Genomic DNA, 21,512 nt, shown 5'->3' with positions numbered 1-21,512 from the left:
TGCATGTGTGTGTATGCAATGGGGGAATTACCAGGGTTACACAGTTCGTACTTGTGACCGGGCCCTGGCTTTCGGCCACTGTGGGGGGCCCCAAGACAGCAGGAACATCTGAAAGGGTCCTGCTGCGGGACTGTAATAAAAGACTCCATGATGGGTATAAAGGGCCTCAGGATCAGTGGTAGGGGTCCCAGGACCAGAGGAAAGGGCCCTGAGACCGATGTTAAGTGGGGTGCCCTTCATGGTTTCTTGCATCAGGACCCTGAAGGTTCTAGTTGCATCTCTGTGGATATGCATTGTTCATATTTCAAGTCAGAGGTTTACAACCACTTTAAGCTGTTGAGAGTGAATATATTGACTTGCAGAGAATTGTGATACATCTGCTGATGATTCTCTGTTGTAAACCATTTGCTAACATAAAATGTATTAGCCATTTGTTTTAGGCACAGTTGTTTTCTGTTGCTTTAACATATGTGTGCTTCTTGAATTTAAATACATCTATCTTCACACGAGGAGTCTTTTAACCATCCAACCTCTGGAATGCAAATTTTGTCCCCATACATTCTGGAGCCTTTTTTCAATTATATGCCATCATCAGTTGATCTCATCTCAAGTTATATGTACCTATGTAAGTTCCAATAGCGATCATTCCTGTCTAATATCTTGCAATGTATTACTATATTAAATCAACAGCTGGATCTGTGCTTTAAATTATTAAAGCTGATCTCTGTAGAAAGCAAAATTTCTCACTTGCAGTGAGCTGTCCCTGCATTGCAATGTTCAAATTCCCGTTGAGGTCCAGAGTACTGGAAAAAATACTTTCTTACCTGATCTTAGTTCGCTTGGCAGCTGGCGTTCAAACGTCAAAGATGCTGCAACTGCCAGTGCATAGGGCAGAAGAGGCTTCAGGTGCCGGTCTTACAGCTTGAATAGAGCCTGCAAGGAGCAATTAAGTAAAATTGCTTTTCCCGACCAATCTCCTTCAGTCCTTACCCCCCCCCCCCCCATGCAAATGTGCGAATTACTAGATTATTTTGGTGAACTCATTTTATAAAATAAACTATTCCAATTCACATATGTCGGCTGTTGGTTTTGAATCACTAACTAAATATAAAATTCCATGTCCAGTTCCCTTCTTCAGGACACCTAGGTCTACTATTAAATACCTAGGGGTTTAACTTGTACCTACCACTAAGCTCTTCCTTCTAAATTATGCTACCCTACTTACAAAGTTGATACAGCTGTGTACAGATCTCTGTTTGGTTCCAGCATCATGAGCAGTCCACATTTGTCTCAGCAAATATTTCTGCTTCCACACCTCCTCTACATCTTCAGCTCTTTACCACTACCTATCCTCCCAGCTAAGCTAAGGAAACTCCAAGCAATTCAAACCTCCTTTATGTGGGGATGTAAAAATTCTCATCACTCTACCTTTCAACAAAACATGCTTGCATTGGAGTACCTGACATTACAAAATATAAAGCAATGATTCTAGACCAACTTAAATGATGGTGGAACTCCCCTCGGCACTCGTCCTGGCTCCCAGTAGAGCACACAGCCCTAGTGTCTGACCTAAAACAAACCTTGGGAGCAACATGGATATGCCTACCTCAGAGATCCTACCTCAGCACTACTACCGCAGCAATTAAAACCTGGAACTCAAAGATAATGCTGATGGCCTATCCAGTCAAGCCCTAAAGCTCTTACCCATTCACACTTTGGAGCTACTCATTCAGAACATTTCTCTACAATACTGGTCTCAAGAGGGATTCTATTCAATTGGCCACTTATTTCACAGAATTAAAATTATTCCAAGATCTCTGCTCCAAGTATTGTATTTGCCATTCCAGCTCTTACAAACTCCTCCAAATATGGCATGCTTTGAAGCACTTTAGAAGCGGCACCATCCTTTTGTTTGAAAACTTAAGCCTAGTACACATGGGCCAAATGTCAGGCGGCATCGTACAGTTTAATAAAACCGTCTGACATTTGGCTCATGTGTACTGCGGCCGGTTCGACAGAAGCGGGCCGAGTGTCTGACTTCTGACAAAAGGCATGAATGATATGAGGAAAGCAGAAACACATTGCATTTTTGATGTAGTGTCCTTTTACATGTAGCCAATTAAAAGGATTTTATTAGCAAGAGTGACCGGCTCAGTGGACTTATGCTTTAGAAGATGAACGCCCCAGCCAGAGGACCGGTCTCCAGTTTCTGAATCTTGAATATAGCAGTAGAACTGGGGTAAGATTGGTCATATAGTTATAGCTTGCCTGTGCACAAAGCAAGTTTCAATATAGTTTATGTACTTGGCAGCCCTTAATACTGTTTCATTACTGAATGTATATGTATAAATACCTTTTTGTTCCAATATTTTTTTATTTTCTTTTTTAGCTGTAGGAATCTGATATACAGCATTTTTATTTTAGTTTTACTGGCAGTAATGTTTGTATGTGACCTGAATATCTATTTCTTTGTGTTCTATTTCCCCCCTTGTATGTAAAATGTCTGTGTTCTACTTCACAGGTAGATTTCCATCTTCGAGCAGAAAGGGTGGTGCAGTCAGTCAAAGTGATATGTAATGCACTTGCAGCTGTTGAAACCCTGGAAATCAGCAGCGCTCTTAACCAACTTCCACCTTGTCCTTCCAGAGTCCAAATCAAGTCCCATAAGGTAAACATGATAAATGAAAGAAAAAAGTAAATCTTTGATTGTAGTACTATAGTGCAACTCTGTACCTATACAAATTTTGCAACATTTAAAAATAAGGTTGGCATTTACAAAATAAATGTTCTTCTTTTCATCTTGATAATTCTTAAGCACATGGTATTAGTGGGCTACGAGTGTCAAATTTGTTTTTTCACACTGCTTCCCAGTTTTACCTCTAAATCAGTCAATCACACAATACTATCCTCAATTAACTATAGATACTTTGAGTTGTTTTATATAACTGAATTTCATTTTGTTTGAATTTTCAAATGTTTACCACAGGGTACAATATAATAGTAGTGGTCCAAAGATGCAGCCATCAAGAGCAGGTTTCCACAATTTGTAGTAGCTATAAAACAAACATTTTCCCAAATCGTCTTCCAGGACAGCCCATGAGATATAGGCACTTCCAGCAGGAACAGGAAATGCATCACCAAGTACACTTTAAAAGGAAGTTCACCACCTGAGCTAGTCAGTTTTTTGTATTTCCTTTGGCTGGGGAATATGCATCACTTGGAAACTGGGAGAGGGAGGCCTCTGTTTCTCTAGCTATCCTTTTCTTCCACCCGCTACTTTACCTTACTGGCTCCCAGTAGGATTCTCTATTAGATTGCCCTCCAGGACCCCTCCTCAGTGCGGAAGGATGTGGCTTGGTTCCCTTTCTCCTTCTGTGCTCGGTGAAGGCCATGTCTGCAAGGGACACACCACATTGATATGGACCAACACAGGCAGCATGGGTTCTCAGTCTGGGTGCAAGCACTGCCTGCACTGTATGACACTTGATGGTTGAGCGCATGTGGTAGCTGCGTTAGTTTGTGTCCTGGCTGTGTTCCTGTTTGACCGGATGATGTAGAAGCATTAATCCTGGGTGGGGTGAAGGGCATTAAAGCTGAAGGGCATTAAAGCTGAAGGGCCCAAACTCTGCAGTAACTCAGTTGCTTCCTCAAAGGATGTATAAGATACTGAACATAAATCTGAGATCTGATCATTCACAGAACTACCATAAGGATATAAAAGGTGATGAACAAGTCTATAAAATCCTGGATCTTTTTCGAGGAGAATCCCTAAAGGGGATAATCTAAAATTATGGAAGGGAGGTGAGTCAAATGGGCCAGACATTTTTCCTTCCATTAATCCTTTGTGAAATTTTTGTTTGACAATATCAGCCAATGCATAAAAGGATGACAAATTCTTTACCAAAGTACAATTAGAACCTTTGAACTCTGGTAAAGGAAATCCATCTTTAAAACCCTGGCACCATGTTTACCAGTTTCACTGGCATGTTGGCTTTTCAGAAAGAAGTCCTTACTCTGTTCAGTAGAGGATACGTTTTTAAAGCTTTTGCTAATCGGATGAGGCCCAGCACATGGCGATATCATTAGTGGTGATATCTACATGAATTTGGGCACTTGCTCTGACTATAATTAAAAGAAAAACAAATTCCTTTTTTATAGCCAGTAGTATGAGCAGAATTTATATTATTTTGTCTAGCTGTTGTAGTCTTTTGCGGCAGAAATAAATTCAGTCACAAACATACATCCTTATTTCCCCATTGCAGACTAGAATGAACCGCCATTTTTTTGCAAAACGATTCATCATAAAAGTACCACACTAGACCTCCGAAATTCCAATCAGCTTCTAAAATGATATCGATATGTTGTGAAAAATGTCTGTAATTTGTAAATTAATACTAGAATATACAGTATTGAGAAAGCTCACAAAGTTTTGAAAAATAAGAAAAGAAAAATTACATTTGCATTTTCTTCTTCATTTTCCAAAACATGTGGCAACAGACAAGATCTGCAAAATACTCATCATGCCTTTTATCAAATTCCTTGGAGTGTCTACTTTCCAAAAAGGGGTCACTTGGGGGGTGTGACGGAAGCGTAGGCGGGACAGAACACACAAAGAAGATGGTAAAAACACAAAGCTTTATTGAACTATGGAAGGCACTCAATCAGGGAGGGAAGGTAGTGTCCAGGTACCCAAAAAGGGGAAGAGAGGGGAGGAGCCCAAAATAATTGTAATCTGGCCCACGATAGGGTGCTTCAGATAGCGATGGCCCAAGCACTAGGGGGCAGTCCAAGTAGCTATGATCCGGGCACGCAATGGGGCAGTTCAGGTAAGGGTAATCCGAGCACACAATAAGGACAGTTCAGGCAAGGGTAATCTGGGCATACAATAGGGGCAGTCCAGGGCGCTCCACAACATGCGGCTTCTAGGGACACTCACGGTAAGCGGCTTTCAGACACTCAGCAGCAGGCGGCTTCTAGGGACACTCACGGCAAGCGACTTGCAGACACTCAGCAGCAGGCGGCTTCTAGGGACACTCACAGTAAGCGGATTGCAGACACTCAGCAGCAGGCTCACGGGGACTCAGCGGGATCTTGGCTGTGGGGTCTGACCTCAGCAGAGCCCTCACACAGTTCTCTAGGGACAACAGCAGGCTCACGGGGACTCAGCGGGATCTTGGCTGTGGGGTCTGACCTCAGCACAGCCCTCACACAGCTCTCTAGGGATAACAGCAGGCTCACGGAGACTCAGCGGGGTCTTGGCTGTGCGTTCTGACCTCAGCACAGCCCTCACACAGCTCTCTAGGGACAACAACAGGCTCAGGGGACTCAGCGGGATCTTGGCTTTGGGGTCTGACCTCAGCACAGCCCTCACACAGCTCTCTAGGGACAACAGCAGGCTCACAGACAGTCCAGGCAGGGAAAAGTAAGGGGGGCAGGGGGGGAAATCCACGGACAGTCCAGGCAGGGGTGATATGGGCACACACTAAGGCAGTCCGGGCAAGGGTAATAGGGCGCACAATAGCGACAGTTCCACACTCCGCTGCATGCGGCTTGTAGGGGCACTCATGGCAGGTAATTTCCAGGGGCAACCAGCAGACAATGTGCAGGAACACTCACGGTTTCAGGAACGGCAGCAGTCAGTAGACAGGGTCCCTCACAGCGGTCAGCTTTCCAGGGACAGCAGCGGACAGGGACCCTCACAGCGGTCAGCTTTCCAGGGACAGGAGCGGACAGGGACCCTCACAGCGGTCAGCTTTCCAGGGACAGCAGCGGTCAGCAGACAGGGACCCTCACAGCGGTCAGCTTTCCAGGGACAGCAGCGTTCAGCAGACAGGGACCCTCACAGCGGTCAGCTTTCCAGGGACAGCAGCGATCAGCAGAGAGGGACCCTCACAGTGGTCAGTTTTCCAGGGACAGCAATGGTCAGCGGACAGGGACCGTCACAGCGGTCAGCTTTCCAGGGACAGCAGCGATCAGAGGACAGGGACCCTCACAGCAGTCAGCTTTCCAGGGACACAGGGATCAGCAGACAGGGACCCTCAGCAGGGTCTGGGCTGTGGGGGCTGGCCTCAGCTCAGACCCCACACAGTGCTTCTCCTGAGCGCAGGAGACCAACATACAGCCGGGTCCTATTCCGGTCTCTTATTACCAGAGCAGGACGCTTCTTGGTTGCCCCGACAATGGCCAGCCCAGCGTCGGGTTGCTGGGGCAACGAGGCACTCCCCCTGACTCTGGCTGCACTTTCGGGAGCGTGACCTTTGTCTCCGGCGGGCGCAGAGCGTGGGAAGCCTGGTGCCCACGCTGCGCCCGCCGGGGGGTGCACGGAGACATGTCGCCGGCAACGGGCCGGAACTCCTGGCGGGACGTCACTTTTCCCCCCATCCTGCGCAGCCTTTCTTCAAAGGCTTCGTCAGGATCTGAGGAGGTGACAAGAGGCGGGGGGGAGAGGTACCACTTCTCAACCTGTGCAACCTAACTTCAAAGGCTGCGACAGGATGAGAGGAGGGTGAGGGGACACAGGGGAGACACAGGCACTGGGGGGAGGGGGTGGCAGAAGAGGAGCAGGCACTCCGTGACAGGGTGGTTGTACTATTCTGGCATTTCAGGGCCTCTGAATCTGTAATAGGTAGTCAGGAAGTGTAATGAGGAAATAAAGCCTGTTGGATTTTGGGGTGCTGGACTGCCAAAAAGTCTCTCACATGTGGTATCCCCAAATTCGGGAGAAGTAGCATAATATATTTTTAAATTAATTCTTCTATTGACTCATCATACCTCTCAGCAAATAGTTTGGGGTGTTATTTTGGCATTTTATGCCCAGCATTAGGAGCTTATGCCACACATCACTTACTAACCACTTAAAGACCAGGCCTTTTCTGACACTTTTTCTTCACATGAAAAAAATCTGTATTGTTTGCTAGAAAATTACTTTGAACCCCAAAACATATACAGTGAAAGAAATCAGTATTTGATCCCATGCTGATTTTGATTGTTTGCCCGCTCACAAAGAAATGATCAGTCTAAAAATTGAATGGTAGGTGTATTGTAACACTAAGAGACAGAATAGCAACAAAAAAACAAAAGAAATGCATGTCTAACAAATTATGCACTGATTTGCATGTTCATAAGGGAAATAAGTATTTGATCCCCTATCATTCAGCAGGATTTCTGGCTACCAGGTGTCTTTCATACAGGTAACAAGCTGAGATTAGAATCAGTCTCTTAAAGGGAGTGCTGCTAATCTCATTTTGTTACCTGTATAAAAGAAACCTGTCCACAGGAGCAATCAAACAATCAGATTCCAAACTCTCCACCATGGCAAAGACCAAAGATCTGTCCAAGGATGTCAGGGACAAGATTGTAGACCCACACAAGGCTGGACTGGGCTACCAAACTATCACCAAGCAGCTTGGTGAGCAGGTGACAACAGTTGGTGCAATCATTCACAAATGGAAGAAACACAAAATAACGGTCAGTCTGCGTAGGTCTGGTGCACCATGCAAGATCTCACCTCGTGGAGTGTCAATTATCATGAGAACAGTGGGGAATCATCCCAGAACTACGCATGAGGATCTCCAGGCAACTGGGACCACAGTCACCAAGAAAACAAATGGTAACACACTACGCCAATTTAAGGATTGAAATCCTGCAGTGCCCACAAGGTCCCTCTGCTCAAGAAAGCACATGTCCAGGCCCGTCTGAAGTTTGCCACTGAACATCTGAATGATGCAGAGGAGAACAGGTTGAAAGTGTTGTGGTCAGATGACACCAAAATCGAGCTCTTTAGCATCAACTCAACTCATCGTTTTTGGAGGAGGAGGAATGCTGCCTATGACCCCAAGAACACCATCCCAACTATCAAACATGGTGGTGGAAACATTCTGCTTATGGGGGTGTTTTTCTGCTAAGGGGACAGGACAACTGCACCGCATCAAAGGGACGATGGACGGGGCAATGTACCATAAAATCTTGGGTGAGAACCTTCTTCCCTCAGCCAGGGCATTGAAAATGGGTCGTGGATGGATGTTCCCCACACGCCCAAGACAACAAAGGAGTGGCTCAAGAAGAAGCACATTAAGGTCCTAGAGTGACCTTAACCCGATTGAAAATCTGTGGAGGGACTGAAAGTTCGAGTTACCAAACGTAAGCCACCAAACCTTAATGACTTGGAGAGGATCTGCCAAGAGGAGTGGGCAAAATCCCTCCTCAGATTTGTGCAAACCTGGTGGCCAACTACAGGAAACGTCTGACCTCTGTGATTGCCAACAAGGGATTTGCCACCAAGTACTAAGTCATGTTTTGGGGATCAAATACTTATTTCCCTCATGAACATGCAAATCAGTGCATAATTTGTTAGACATGCATTTCTTTTGAATTTTTTGTTGCTAATCTGTCTCTGTGTTACAGTACACCTACCATTCGATTTTTAGACTGATTATTTCTTTGTGAGTGGGCAAACATTAAAAATCAGCAGGGGAGCAAATACTTATTTCCTTCACTGTATATTTTTTTAAAGCAGACAGCCTAGAGAATACAATGGTGGGTGTTGCAATTTTTTCACGTCACACAGTACTTGCGCAGTGATTTTTCAAACACAGATTTTTTGAAAAACCAATGCACTTTTTTTTTTACTTTTAATGCACAAAAACACATTATATTGGCCAATTGTTTGGGAAAGTATAAAAGATGATGTTATGCTGAGTAAATGGGTACCAAACATGACATGTCTGAAAACTGTGCACGCCCTGTGTCACAGCGATATACTACATACATTTTTAATATCCATAGGTGACTCTTTAAAAGCCTTTACAGGCTACCACTTTAGATTTGCACAGGAGGTCTAGTGCTAGAATTACTGCCCTTGATCTGACATTCGCAGCGAATGTCCTCACACGCATGGTGCAACCGCTGTTTACATATGGACACGGGGCTGATGCTTGCATATGCCGTTGCTTGGGTGTGGACTAGGGTGCTTTTTTTTTTTACAATGTCCCTTTCATTTTTTTTTTTTTTTTAGCCCTTTTTGAAAGCTATTTTTTTCTGAGAAATCTGGGGTCTATTAGACTCTAGATATTTCCTCTTACCTTAAATCATCTGATCTCACCAAGATCGGTTTGATCATATGCTTTCTCAGTTTAAAAATGGCACTGTTTTTATCCAGCAAAACCGAAGTGATGAAATGCTCGTAGCTTCTGATTTCTAAGACTGTAGAGATGATTGGAGCCGTTCCGGTCTCCAATCAGCTCTATGGTCAGCTGGCAGAAACACCAGCTGCATTCTTAGGTTGCCCCATGGAATGGGACTGCCCAAGAAAGCCATGGAAGGCTGCTAGGATTGTCTTTACATGAAAGCCGGCTGGAAAAAAGCACTACTAGGATGATACCTGCAGCTGCAGGGATCATCCTGGTATAACCACTCAAGGACCACGTCGCTGGTCCTTGTTGGTCATATATGTTTTTTTGGTTTTTTTCAGCCTGTAGGCTGAATGAAAAAGAGAAGACATCTCTGCCAGAAAGTGTGTGGTATGCCCTGCATCCACCCACGTCTTATGTTGGGCATACATGAAATGTTCACAGACTGAATGAAAAATAAAAGAACCTAACATTCCTCTATTCACATCAATCGATGTGGATGAAGAAATCTCTGCCAAAAAAAATTTAAATATATGCCGAAGCACAGGAGAGATCTACCTACTTTCCACCCCAGGCCCTAATGCTTGGGCATGTGTTTTTTTAATTGCAGATGAAAACTTTTCATCCAGCAGTGCTGCACACACTGATGTATATTTTGAGAGCAAGACCCCCTGTATCTGTCATAATAAACAGATCAGTGCTGCAGCTGAATGGCATTCCTGCAAAAAAAAAAAAAGGTTAACAAAACAGTAGTGCTAAAACGGCAACTATTTTTGGTTTATTTTTTACTTTTTCATTTTTTTGTTTTTTACTTATTTTATTTTTTTACTTTTTTTTAAACTGTAAACTTTCAAGAATGTTGGGGTCTCTCAAAATGCAATAGACATTTTCCCGACTACCTAACATCTTTTGAGACCCTGTGTAAATATGTGCCCTAGACTGTGCTGTGCCCTATACTAATATCCTGTCAGGGCTCCCGGGTGTGACCAGAGGTGTGTGACTGACGCAGGGAAACGCAGACTTCAGATATGTTATAAACAATGTAATTTATTAACACTAACAATACAAACATAAACGCAGTGCAATACTAAAACATAACACAGTGCAAACAAACCAAACCACCCACAGATAACAGTACATACAATGCAAGCGTCGTCAGGCAGGCCGGGTCAATATCAATCGGGCAGGTAGGTACAGGGGGAGCAAGCGGAGAATGGTCGGGGTCACAAGCCAGGTTCAGCAGGTAGCGGGCAGCGTGGTACAGAGGGTCAGGCAGAGGAGAATGGTCAGACAAGCCAGGGATCAGGAGCAGGATAATGGTCAGACAAGCCAGGGATCAGGAGCAGGGTCAGCAGAGAATCAGACAGAAACAGGAAACAGGGCCCAGGAGAAACACAACACCAAGGCAGAGTCTGCAGGTCTGAATGTCCCTTAAATACACCAGTATAATTAGTTCCAGGTGTTTGACTGGCTGCAAGGTTGAGTCTCTGATTGCTGGGAGCACCCGCTGGCCAGCCCTGGTACTGCAGCTCATAAGGCAGGTGAGTCCCAATATTGCTGGCCAGTCCATTCCTGACATATCCACTAGTGTGTTGTTGAGATGAAAGCAGTCCTTGAAGCAGAGACCAGGTTGGCCAGGACTGGAGGGACAAAAAATGTGTGTCATGCCTAATTGTGTATCTGCTACAGACACAGTATCTTTTTGGGATGACTTTAGGGTTGAGGTACCAGTAATGGCATCAGGAAATGCCTCTCATGCAGCCGGCTCACTGCATCTGATTTGGGGGTTTGGACCACAGAACCTTCTGGATACAAAAGGGCCGTGATGATCTCTTCCTGGAATTTTTGGAAGAATCCACTTCATGCAGTTCCTTTGTAAAGCACAAAAGCGTTGTACAGAGCCAGTTTAAATAAATATACAAACACTTTTTGTACCAACATCTGGTTTTATGGTAAATGAAGTACTACTTCATCATCTGGTCGTTGAAGTCCACCACTCCAATGTTAAGGTTATAGTCGTGGTCACAGGGGCTTCTCACTAACACCAGCTGCCATGGAAATTTGGATGGTTGTGTCTGCGTGAATGGAAGACAGGATGAAAACATCCCATTTGTCCTTCACTTCACTGTACGCAGTTCATCATTTTTCAAGCAGGCTTTCTACCCCTTTCTAAGACAGTGTATTTACAAGCCATTGGGGGAAGCTCCGGCGATTAGGTCACACAGTGCCACATGTGCCAATTCCATGATTGTACAGATGACTAGATGGTGGCACATTAAAGTGGTACCCCTTATGGAAAAAGGGTGACCCCAGATCCCAAACTATCTTGCCACTGCTCCCTATGTAGTCTGGGCATCCAGGGGGCACCACGTGACTATCTTTTCCCTCATAAATCCTAAATCTACATGTATAGCCTGTTGCCCTCTCACAGGTCTTATACTTTTTGACTCCTTATCTGGCACACTTGCTAGGGAGAAATTGTTTGAATGCAAGGTGGCCAGAAAAATGAGGGACTTAGCAGTGTAGATGTTTTGCTGGGGAGTGTACCCATCTGCAAATTTCTAGTTAAAGGGGATTTTGGAAGGGCCAAATTTTGTGGAGCCTATCATATTCAGGGTCACCCAATGACGACGGAGTGTATGGTCATTGAAATGCACAAATTGCATTATATTCTCATATCTGAGCTATATCTCATACTCTCATGGCCATGGCAGCAGAGAACACAGGCATATGATGAATCGGGTTTGTGGGCCAATACAACTGCAACTCATTCTTTTTAGTAATGCCCATGTTGAGGGTTAGGCCCAAAAAAAACTTTACATTAGGAAACCAAAATAGGTTTCCATGCAAATGGTCTGGCAAGGTTTGAATTTGTGTTGGCGGCAAAAAATTGTGCATATAAATTGCTTTGATCCACAATCCTCCATACAGATATTCTATGAAAAACAGCTCCAAAAAATCAAGGAGAGTAGTTAAATGTGCTGTTTCACCCTGAATTCCGGGTTGGGCATTGAATGAGGGAAGTAAGGGGGCTTCAGAATTTGTTGGCTGCCAATCAGGATTTGCATGCATATCCGGAAGGACACTATGGGCTCTACGGGCCTGTGTATGAATTCTTAGTGGCTGCAGGACACTACTTGTGTTAGCCACCGCACCAGCTTGTACTGCTCTTATGGGACTCGCCACGTCACCCAGTGCTGGTATGTAAAAGACCAGGATGTACTAGGCTGCTGCTGCTCACCAGTTCAAAGAAACATCATGCAACTGTAATATCTCAGCAACCTGGGAACAGGGTTGGGTAAACTTGACCTTAGCAGGGACCTCTATTCCATCGTCTGAACTATCTGTCAGGTTGCTGCTGCTCTCTACAGGTTCGCATTCTGAGCATAGCTGATTCTGCCAGGTAGGCTTCTCCTTCGCTCTCTTTTGACATACTCAGAATTCTGTAGGCATCTTCACTAGTGTACCCTTTGGTGGACATTTTGGCCACTAAATTTATGGGTACCTAGTGCGACTCACTGGAAAAAGAGCACCTGGCTGTCAAGGACTGTTTGAACTGCTACAAAATAAATTTACCTGCTAGTGCTAGCAGAGATCAGGCCTGATCTTGCGAACCCTGCAGTTTTGGGTGCAATGTATCAAGTGACAGTGATCTACTGACACTGCACTTGCTGGGGGAGAAGGGGGGTAAAGGGTAGGGACTAAACGCCGGTGCTGGCAGGTGTCGGGACTGATCCTGCTAACCGTGTGTTTTTGGGGACACTATGCTATTGTGAACGCTGGTACAGTTCTGATCTGTTCAAAGATATTAATCCGTTTAACATTTACTAGCAATGGATTGTATATTTGAGCATGTTCCTGGTAATCAAAGGGTTAAATGTGATGACCGTTGTAGTGACGGGCAGTCTGACGCTGTCTTAGAGGGACGCTAACTGACGCTAATGTTATCTGAAATTGCCTATGACACTAATTCAGTGATCAGTAAAAAAAAATATGTACACTGTAATAATGACATTGGTGAAAGGTCAGTGAAATGGTTACCTGGAAGGCGATCAGGGGGTTAAATGTTACCTAGCTGTGCTTTTAGTGCAAAAGTGAGCTGCTTTTACTCACGTGGATCTGCTTTCTTCTCTCTCTGGAATGGAATGTGCTCCAGGGAGAAAAGATTGGATCATTTCCTCTGCCCGTGTAATGTAAACACATGCACAAGAAAACTGATTCGGTACAGCCAATCAGCAGGTCAGATGTCATTGGACTGAATCTGGTGAGTGTTTGGTGCTGTACCAAATCACAGCACCGCAGGGCCAACAGTTGTGCTCAAAAGTTTACACACCCTGGCAGAAATGGTGAAATTTTGGCATTGATATTGAAAATATTTTATTTAGGGATAGTGATCATATGAATCCATTTATTATCACATAGTTGTTTGGCTCCTTTTTAAATTTTAATGATAACCAAATCTCCCAAATGGCCATGATCAAAAGTTTACATACCCTGGAATGTTTGGCCTTGGTACAGACACAAGGTGACAAACACAGGGTAAAATGGCAATTAAAGGCTAATTTCCCACATCTGAGGCTTCTTAATTTGAAATTGGTGTCCCTGTATAAATGGTCCATGCATTTGTTAGCTCTCACATTAACCTCCCTAGCGTTCTGATAATGCCCATATTTCTGTGCTCAAAGCGGTAAGTTTTTTTGCATGGAAATATGTATTTTTTTTTATTGTAGGCCTGTAATTTTTAGGAATAACTCACTGAAATCTGTCTGAACAAGAGTCTAGTAAACACACACTGTATGTGTGTATTTAACATGAAGTAAGCCATACATTTTTGGTATTCATATGTTATGTCTAAATGGCGTTTGAGCTCAGATAGCTGTGGGGAAATTGGTCATTTCCATTTTTTCACGACTTGAAGTCTTGCTGCTAAAAGTATATTGTCACAGTATAGGGATCCCTGCCAAGTAGCCAACATCCGTCACGGTGGCTTCCCGCCCCCCCCCCGGCCAGCTGGCTGCCTGACCTCCACTGCCCTAGCTTGCTTCCTCCATTGGCCCCTCTGATGTCCCGGGGGGGGGGGAGGGTGTCCAGTGTCATCCTGGCCCCCCACAGTGTCCCCTGTCTCCAGCCCGATATGCCGCTTTCATCCACGTGGTCCAGTGGCCCCCCTTCACCTCTCATCCCACCGCAGTTTTATTTTTTATTCTTTGGATTTTAAAAATATGGTTAACTGTTTATATATTTACTTATTCTGATACCCAGAAAAAAGATGTAGGGGGACAGAATAGGTAACTGGACCACTATATTCCTTCACTCTTTTCTTTCTAAACTTTATTTCTTGTTCCTTGAGTCATAGCTTACTCTGCAAACTAAGGCTAAATATGCCAATTGCAATTGAAAGACATATTTTCCACACGGCTGATAAGTAATTGTACTGGAACTTAAATTGGTAATAGGCATATATGTTTAATGCAGTAGTGTACCTTTGATGTAATAGATAAGTACGACACCAACTTTTTGTATCTGTAGTGTAACAGTTTTCTTTGAAAACTTCAATAAAAAGCATTGCAAGTAAAATAACTGTTTTTTGTTTTTTTTTTAGGATCTCAATTTACTGTCCAACAGAGAGGATAGAGGTATTTGCATATGTTTATTTTTGTGTGTATATTGTATTTGTATTTAATTCTCAGTTAATAGTGCTGTTCTAACCATTATGTAAAAATATAATAAAACGTCACACGTTTTGTTGATATTACTGCATTTCACTATATGTGATGTAGTCTATTAAAGTGCGCGTAAAGACAGAGTTTCGAAGGATAGATCACCAACCAATTTGTGTTTTTTCAATATGTGATCACCTGGGGAGATTTCTTTTAGTTTCCTTTTCTGGAGATAGACAATGAGACAACATGTCTCCATAGTAAACACAATTCCTATCTTAGAGAATTGTCATGGGAACAGGTTTGGCCATTGGAGGATTTTTTCCTCACCTCTTGCTCTGAAAACAAAAATGTTTGGATTTCCCATCACTTTCTGTCTCAATGGCAGTGGTTATCAGGACAAATAGAAGGGTAAATCTCTATAGCTGGGACACAGATAGTGATAAAACATGACATAGGGTCTAAGGCCTAACTCATCACACTAGTACTGTCAAACCTCGATTTTAGATGCTTAGAGGACATTTAGTAGAAGCATATAAATACATGTAATAATTTTTTCATGGTACCATTTATATTGATTGTTTACGCGCATTTAGGTGTGGTTAATTTAGATGCTTTTGAATAAAATAGAATATCTGGGCATCCTGGATGTGATTAGAAACTGTAAATGCATTTAGGCATGTCTAAACACAGCTAAGCTTGCTTTGACCACTTCCCGACCGCTCTATAGCAAAAATACTGCTACAGGGCAGCACGGGTGTGCAAAATCATGCGTGTGTATGTATATGTGTGTGTATATGAATGTGTGTGTGTGTGTATATATATACACACACATACACACACACACATATATATATATATATGTATATGTGTATATATATATATATATATATATATATATATATGTGTATGTATGCGATTTTGCATTTCTGGGGAGGGGGTGCGCATGCCCTACCTGCGCCGCCATTCGCGGCCACGGCTGTCAGTCATCGGGTCCTGGCTGGTGATTGCCGAGGATCTCCGACGGGGAGGAGAACTATTTGTAAACAAAACAGTTTTACTCCCTGTTGGCTCATGCAAACTGCTTTAGATGGCTGTGCACAGCACAGACATGCAAAGCAGTGTGATTACAGTGAAGCACACGAACACAGGACATAGTGAAACAGCACACAGTTAACCCTTTGATCGACCCTCATGTTAACCCCTTCCTGCACAGTGCCATTAGTACAGTGTTTTTTTGTTTTGTTTTGTTTTTTTAGCACTAATCACTGTATTGGTGTCACTGGGGATGTCAGTGACACTAAGTCAGTTCCCCTTATTGTCGGAATGCCCGCAGTATGTCGCTGATCGCCACCATTACTAGTAAAAATATATATATATAAAAAAAGCACCATTTGTAAACGCTAGAACTTTCACGTAAACCAATTAATTTACTCGACAACACATGTAGCAGAATCTGGTTTGGCTTAAATGTATGACGAAATTTGATTTTTTTACATTTTTTTACTGGATATGTTTAATAGCAAAAAGACAAAAATATTGTTTTTTTTTTCCTCACAATTGTTAGTCTCTATTTATTTTTTTTCTATAGCACAAAAAATAAAAAAGGCACAGTCAATCAAATACCACCAAAAGAAAGCTCAATTTGTGGGAAAAACAGGACGTACATTTCATTTCAGTTGGGTGCAGTATTGCATGACTGCGCAATTGTCAGTTAAAGTAACGCAGCGCCGTAATGCAATAAAGTGCCTAGTCAGGAAGGGGGGTAAATCCTCAGGAGGGCAAGTGGTTAAAGCAGGTTGAGCCATCCAAACACATAATAATAAATGCATCTAAATACAGGAAAAATTTTATATATACTTCCCAGAGAACTTCTCCTGCATTTAAGGCTCCAAGCACACTGGCTGTTTTAATAACGCTGGTATTGTTAGCTGTGTAAAGTCACTTTAACCATTAGCCGCCCGGCGAATAGCCGTTTGGCGACCGGCAAAATGTTTTAGATTTCCGGGTGGATGCCATATGGCGTACTCCCGGGCATACGCAGTTTGCGCGCTTGCAGAGCGATCTGTCACCGGCCGTGTACCTCGGACACGGCCGATGACAGATCTGAATACCGGCCCCCGTTGCCGGTACCATGTGACCTGCGGTGACCAATCACAGCAGGTCACATGACAGTTGTATACAATGGACAGCTTCATTCATGCCATCCATTGTATACTAGTGTGTGTAGCTCATGTCATGTGATTAGCTGTGGCCAAATCACAGCTAAGCACAAAAAAAAAAAAAAACCCTGAATGAATCAATGCCATTCAGGTAAATGCTTGTTTATAGCAAAGTAACTCTTTGCTATAAGCAAATTGTGTAAAACTTTGGCCATAGTGAAATCTGAAAAAAAAAATCTTAAAAAAGAAAAAAATGTAACAAATTAAAAATAATAAAATATATATATATATATATATATATATATATTTATTTATTTTTTTTCATAATGTCACCAGTCAGTGTCCCTGATCACCACCATGCCAGTTGTATGATGACGCTGTACTGCACTGGTGACAGTATGTAAAAAAAAAAAATAAAATAGTGAAAATAATTTTTTTATTTTTTTCATTTTCTGAAAAATTATGACAAAAAAAATACAAGTTCAAAAAACTCGCCATGCCTCTTATGCAGTATGTCGGACTGTCTACTTTGCAAAAAGGGGTCATTTGGGGGATATCTGTACTGTTCTGACATTCTTGGACCTCAAGAAATTAGATTGGCTGTCAGTACTTCAGGAATGATCAATATTCAGATCTATACCATAGTTTGTGAACTCTACAACTTTCCTACAAACTAAAAAAAAATATATCCTAATTTGGGTTATTTTCACCAAAGACATGTAGTAGAATACATCTTGGCCTAAATTTATGAAAACAATTATTTATTTGCAAACTTTTATAACAGAAACAAAGAAACATGTGTTTTTTTTTTTTTTCCAACATTTTCGGTCTTTTTTTGTTAATTTAGCAAAAAATAAAAACCCCGGCGGTGATTAAATACCACCAACAGAAATCTATAGTTGTGTGAAGAAAATGTAAAATTTCAGTTTGAGTACAATGTTGTATGACCGTGCAATTTATTCAAACTGTGAGAGCGCCGCAACCTGAAAAATGGCCTGGGCAGGAAGGGGGTAAAAGTGCCCGGTATTGAAATGGTTAAAAATGTGCCTTTTTCAGCATTTTTTTATTAGCATTTTGCCACGTTTGCATTTTTTCACATTTTTAGAGTTTTTTTTTTTTTTTACTAAAATGCTGGCTTGCCACGATTTACCGCATTGATTACAGTCTGTGTGCATACACACATAGGATAACATGCTGGGGAGTTTACTGGCAGTAGAAAACAACGTCAAAAGCCAAAAACAGCAGCTGTAAAAATGTCCAGTGTGCATGAGGACTAAAAAAAATAAGTTAAACTCAGTGTGAAAAAGCCTAACCCTTTCCTACTTTATACAATTTTTTAAAAATGTGTACCCTTTGAAAATGAAAAAAGCAGCCTTAGCGGTTGTTCAGATGCGCAAACACAGCATTCCTTTCAAGTGCAATGAGCTTGCATTTGAGATGCTTGTAATTTTCCTTAGAGCTGCTTCTGACTTTCATTTGCAGTACTTATGCATAAGCAGTTCTCATGCAAACAAATGCACAAGCCCTTAAAGCATTTCTAACCCGAAAACCAAAAATGTAATATATTTCAACTTGGCTTTCAAGCTAAGAACCTTTTTAAATTGAAAAGACCTTAAGATCTTGCCAGAAATTCAATGTCCTTGTCACTTTCTGTGAGCTGGAAAGAAAGCACAAACATACTTTCCTTTCTCTTTCATTGGATCAAATCATATTCAGAGAGTATTCAATAATACTGCTGTCTACAGGAGGATTTAAACACTAGCAAACCAAAAGGCAGTGACCAGCCTGTTATGACCCCTCCCACTCCCAGCATGCTTCATTTTTTTGCTAGTGTCCTAGGATGGACACCTTTTTATTTTTGAGAATTTGTAACTGTTTTATGCTAGCCATTTCTCCTTTTGTCAAGATTATTTTTCTTCAGACAAGACTTCTATACATGCTGCTTGAGTTGGTACCTCCCAATTCAGCTATCCAGATTAGCGTATCCCCAGCAACTACTTTTGGAGGTGATAGCCCAATATTTTTATGGGCTTGGTGTAACTGCTCATCAGAAAAGGATTTTCTTGAGAGTCAGGTTATTTCTAGGAGATTGAGGGAACAGATGTATCCAGAGCCCCTGGAAATTTCTAGGGGTCTTTGGCTAGCATCTGAACATACACAGGTTTATCTTATTAACCACTTGATGATTGGGCTATAGCCGAATGATAGCTACAGTATGGTTGTCTAATTCTGGGAGAGCGTCGTATGACGTCTTCCTGAACCGCACCTCCCACGCTCCCTGGGGCATGCAACTGGCGAACTCTGTGATTGCTGTGTCCCTTGAACAATGACACAGCTGATCACAGTGTAATTACAGTTACTGGATATCAGCTGCACTTTCTTCACACTGTCAGTGTGAGGGGAGAGGAGAGCCGGTAATCGACAAGTGTATTTACATTGTGATCAGCTGTGTCATTGGACACAGCTGATTGCATGGTAAAAGGGCACTGTGATTGGCCCTTTACCAAGTCATGTGATCAGCTGTGTTCAAGGGACACCGCAATCACAGAGCTCGCCGGGGGGGCCTCCCAGAACTAGACTGCCACACTGTATCTGTTATTTGGAGAATCAGAGGACAGCAGTGCAGCCCCAACAGTGTCCATCCATGCCACCAGTCAGTGCTATCGGTGACCTTCAGTGCCACCTCATCAGCGCACACCAGTGAAGGAGAAACATTTACCTGTTTGCTAAATTTGATAACAGAAACTAGGAAAAAAATGTTTTTTTTCAAAATGTGTTTGCTTAGCAAATACCACTAAAAAAAGCTCTGTATGTCTAAAAAAAATGAGAAAAATTTATTTTGGGTACAATGTTGCATGACCGCGCAATAGTCATTCAAAGTGCAACAACACTGAAAGCTGAAAATTGACCTGGGCAGGAAGGGGGTGAAAGTGCCCAGTAGGCAAGTGGTTAATTAGGTGTCGGTGATATCTAAAAATCATTCAGAAAGAAGTAAACATTCTATATGTGGTGTCACTTTTTTGTAACTACACATTCTACAGAATATAAAAGTATAGTCAGTATTATCAGAACTTACCCATTCTTTGTACAGATCTCACGGTACCCCCACTCTAGGTACTTTATTGTCCCAGAGTTTGTTTCAGCACCGCATATGTAGTGTATACAATCATATGCACAGAATGCTCTTTACAATATGTGGGATGCCTCACTCATTAATTGAGAATTGGCGAGCATTTTACAGCAGTCACCAATCCTAATGCTAAACACTTATTTGCAGTTTCCTGGCATTTTAGATACTTCTAATGGAAATCTGAAAGGATTTCGATTTTATGGTGTATAGAAGGTTAAAAATAACTGCACAGTAGGCTATTAAAGAGAGAGGCATGGTGGATACATACATTAGACACTCATTTGACACAGGTTAAACCAATGATGGGACATTAGTCTATTTCTCAAGTAATTTATATACCTGAGTGTGTACCAAGCCTCTCTTGTGATTAAGTTTTGCTACAGTGTGTTTTGTAATATTTTGATACATTCTGTAATAGGAAAGCTGTCATTGGGTGTGGAGGTTTAGAATGTGTTGTGGCTGTTAGTCCCAGTTCACTATGACTAAGGCCCACATATGGCAGAAACATGTAAGCATTGTGAGTAAGAGTGTAGCTCTAATTATCATGACAAATAAAGTAACTTCATGAGCCTGAAGACGTGTGCTGCTCTATTACCTTTATTCAATGGTGAATGGCAAACTTGATCAGTTCGTGAGCACCACCTGTCTGCACAGCATACCATAAGAGGATACTTGGGGTTGAGCAGCAGTGAGTGTTTTGCTTAAAAAGTAAGGGTCCTAACACTGACCTTTTGGGTACACCACTAATAACTTTAGACCAACTACAATATGAATCTTTCATCACCATTCTCTAAACACAATCTTTTAGCTAATTTTCTATTAATTTACACACTGAATTTTCTCTGCCTGTAAACGTAAACTTATCCATTAGCCATTTGTGGGAGAACTGTCTCAAATGCTTTGGTAGATTCCAAGTATACTCTATACACAGCCAATCCTTTGTCTGTGTTGGAATGGAGCCATCGATCAACTTCAGTACAACCAGCCTGTCAGATTTTTGTTATGCGATCACTGCCAGCTGCCACAGCCACCAGCAATAATCATTGTCTTCTGCACACAATAGTGCTGTGGAAGGGTTTCCCTCATCAAAACTGACCGCGTTAATGGGGGAATCATGCAGTCAGTTTTGATGAGGGCCAAATATCGTCTGAAATTAGCCGATACAGTAGACACCTGCTGACATTTGGCCCGTGGGTATGGGACATTGTTTGACAGAAGCCAATTTCTCAGCTGGCTTCTGTCAAGTGAGCTTGCTGGAAATCCAGCAGCCAATCGGCATCAGATCAGCGCTGTCAGCCAGTGGCTGCGAACAATGTTTGGGGTGGGGGTGTGTAGACCCCCTGCCACCTTTGCGAACACAAAGCTCAAAGGGGAGATTGCTGTACTAAAAATCACATCATTAGCTCCTCAGCTTAAAGCTTATTCTGTGTGC

At 42.6% G+C, this 21,512-nt stretch overlaps 1 protein-coding gene across 1 annotated transcript in view; it reads left to right on the top strand.

Annotated features, from left to right (window-relative positions):
* The window catches only part of PIK3C2B (phosphatidylinositol-4-phosphate 3-kinase catalytic subunit type 2 beta), a 343,678-nt gene that overhangs the window by 63,047 nt on the left and 259,119 nt on the right, over window positions 1-21,512 (top strand). Inside the window, exons 6-7 of the mRNA XM_089669402.1 lie at window positions 2,522-2,668; window positions 14,731-14,764. Of these exons, the coding sequence (XP_089525528.1) occupies window positions 2,522-2,668; window positions 14,731-14,764 (181 nt within the window). The remainder of the gene's footprint in view (window positions 1-2,521; window positions 2,669-14,730; window positions 14,765-21,512) is intronic.

The sequence above is a fragment of the Staurois parvus genome, unplaced genomic scaffold, assembly GCF_062004578.1.
Source record: "Staurois parvus isolate SC_StPar_1 unplaced genomic scaffold, SC_StPar_1.0 ptg000074l, whole genome shotgun sequence".
NCBI lineage: Eukaryota > Metazoa > Chordata > Amphibia > Anura > Ranidae > Staurois > Staurois parvus.
Note: the sequence above shows the minus strand (reverse complement) of the source record. Positions and strands in the feature narration are given on the sequence as shown.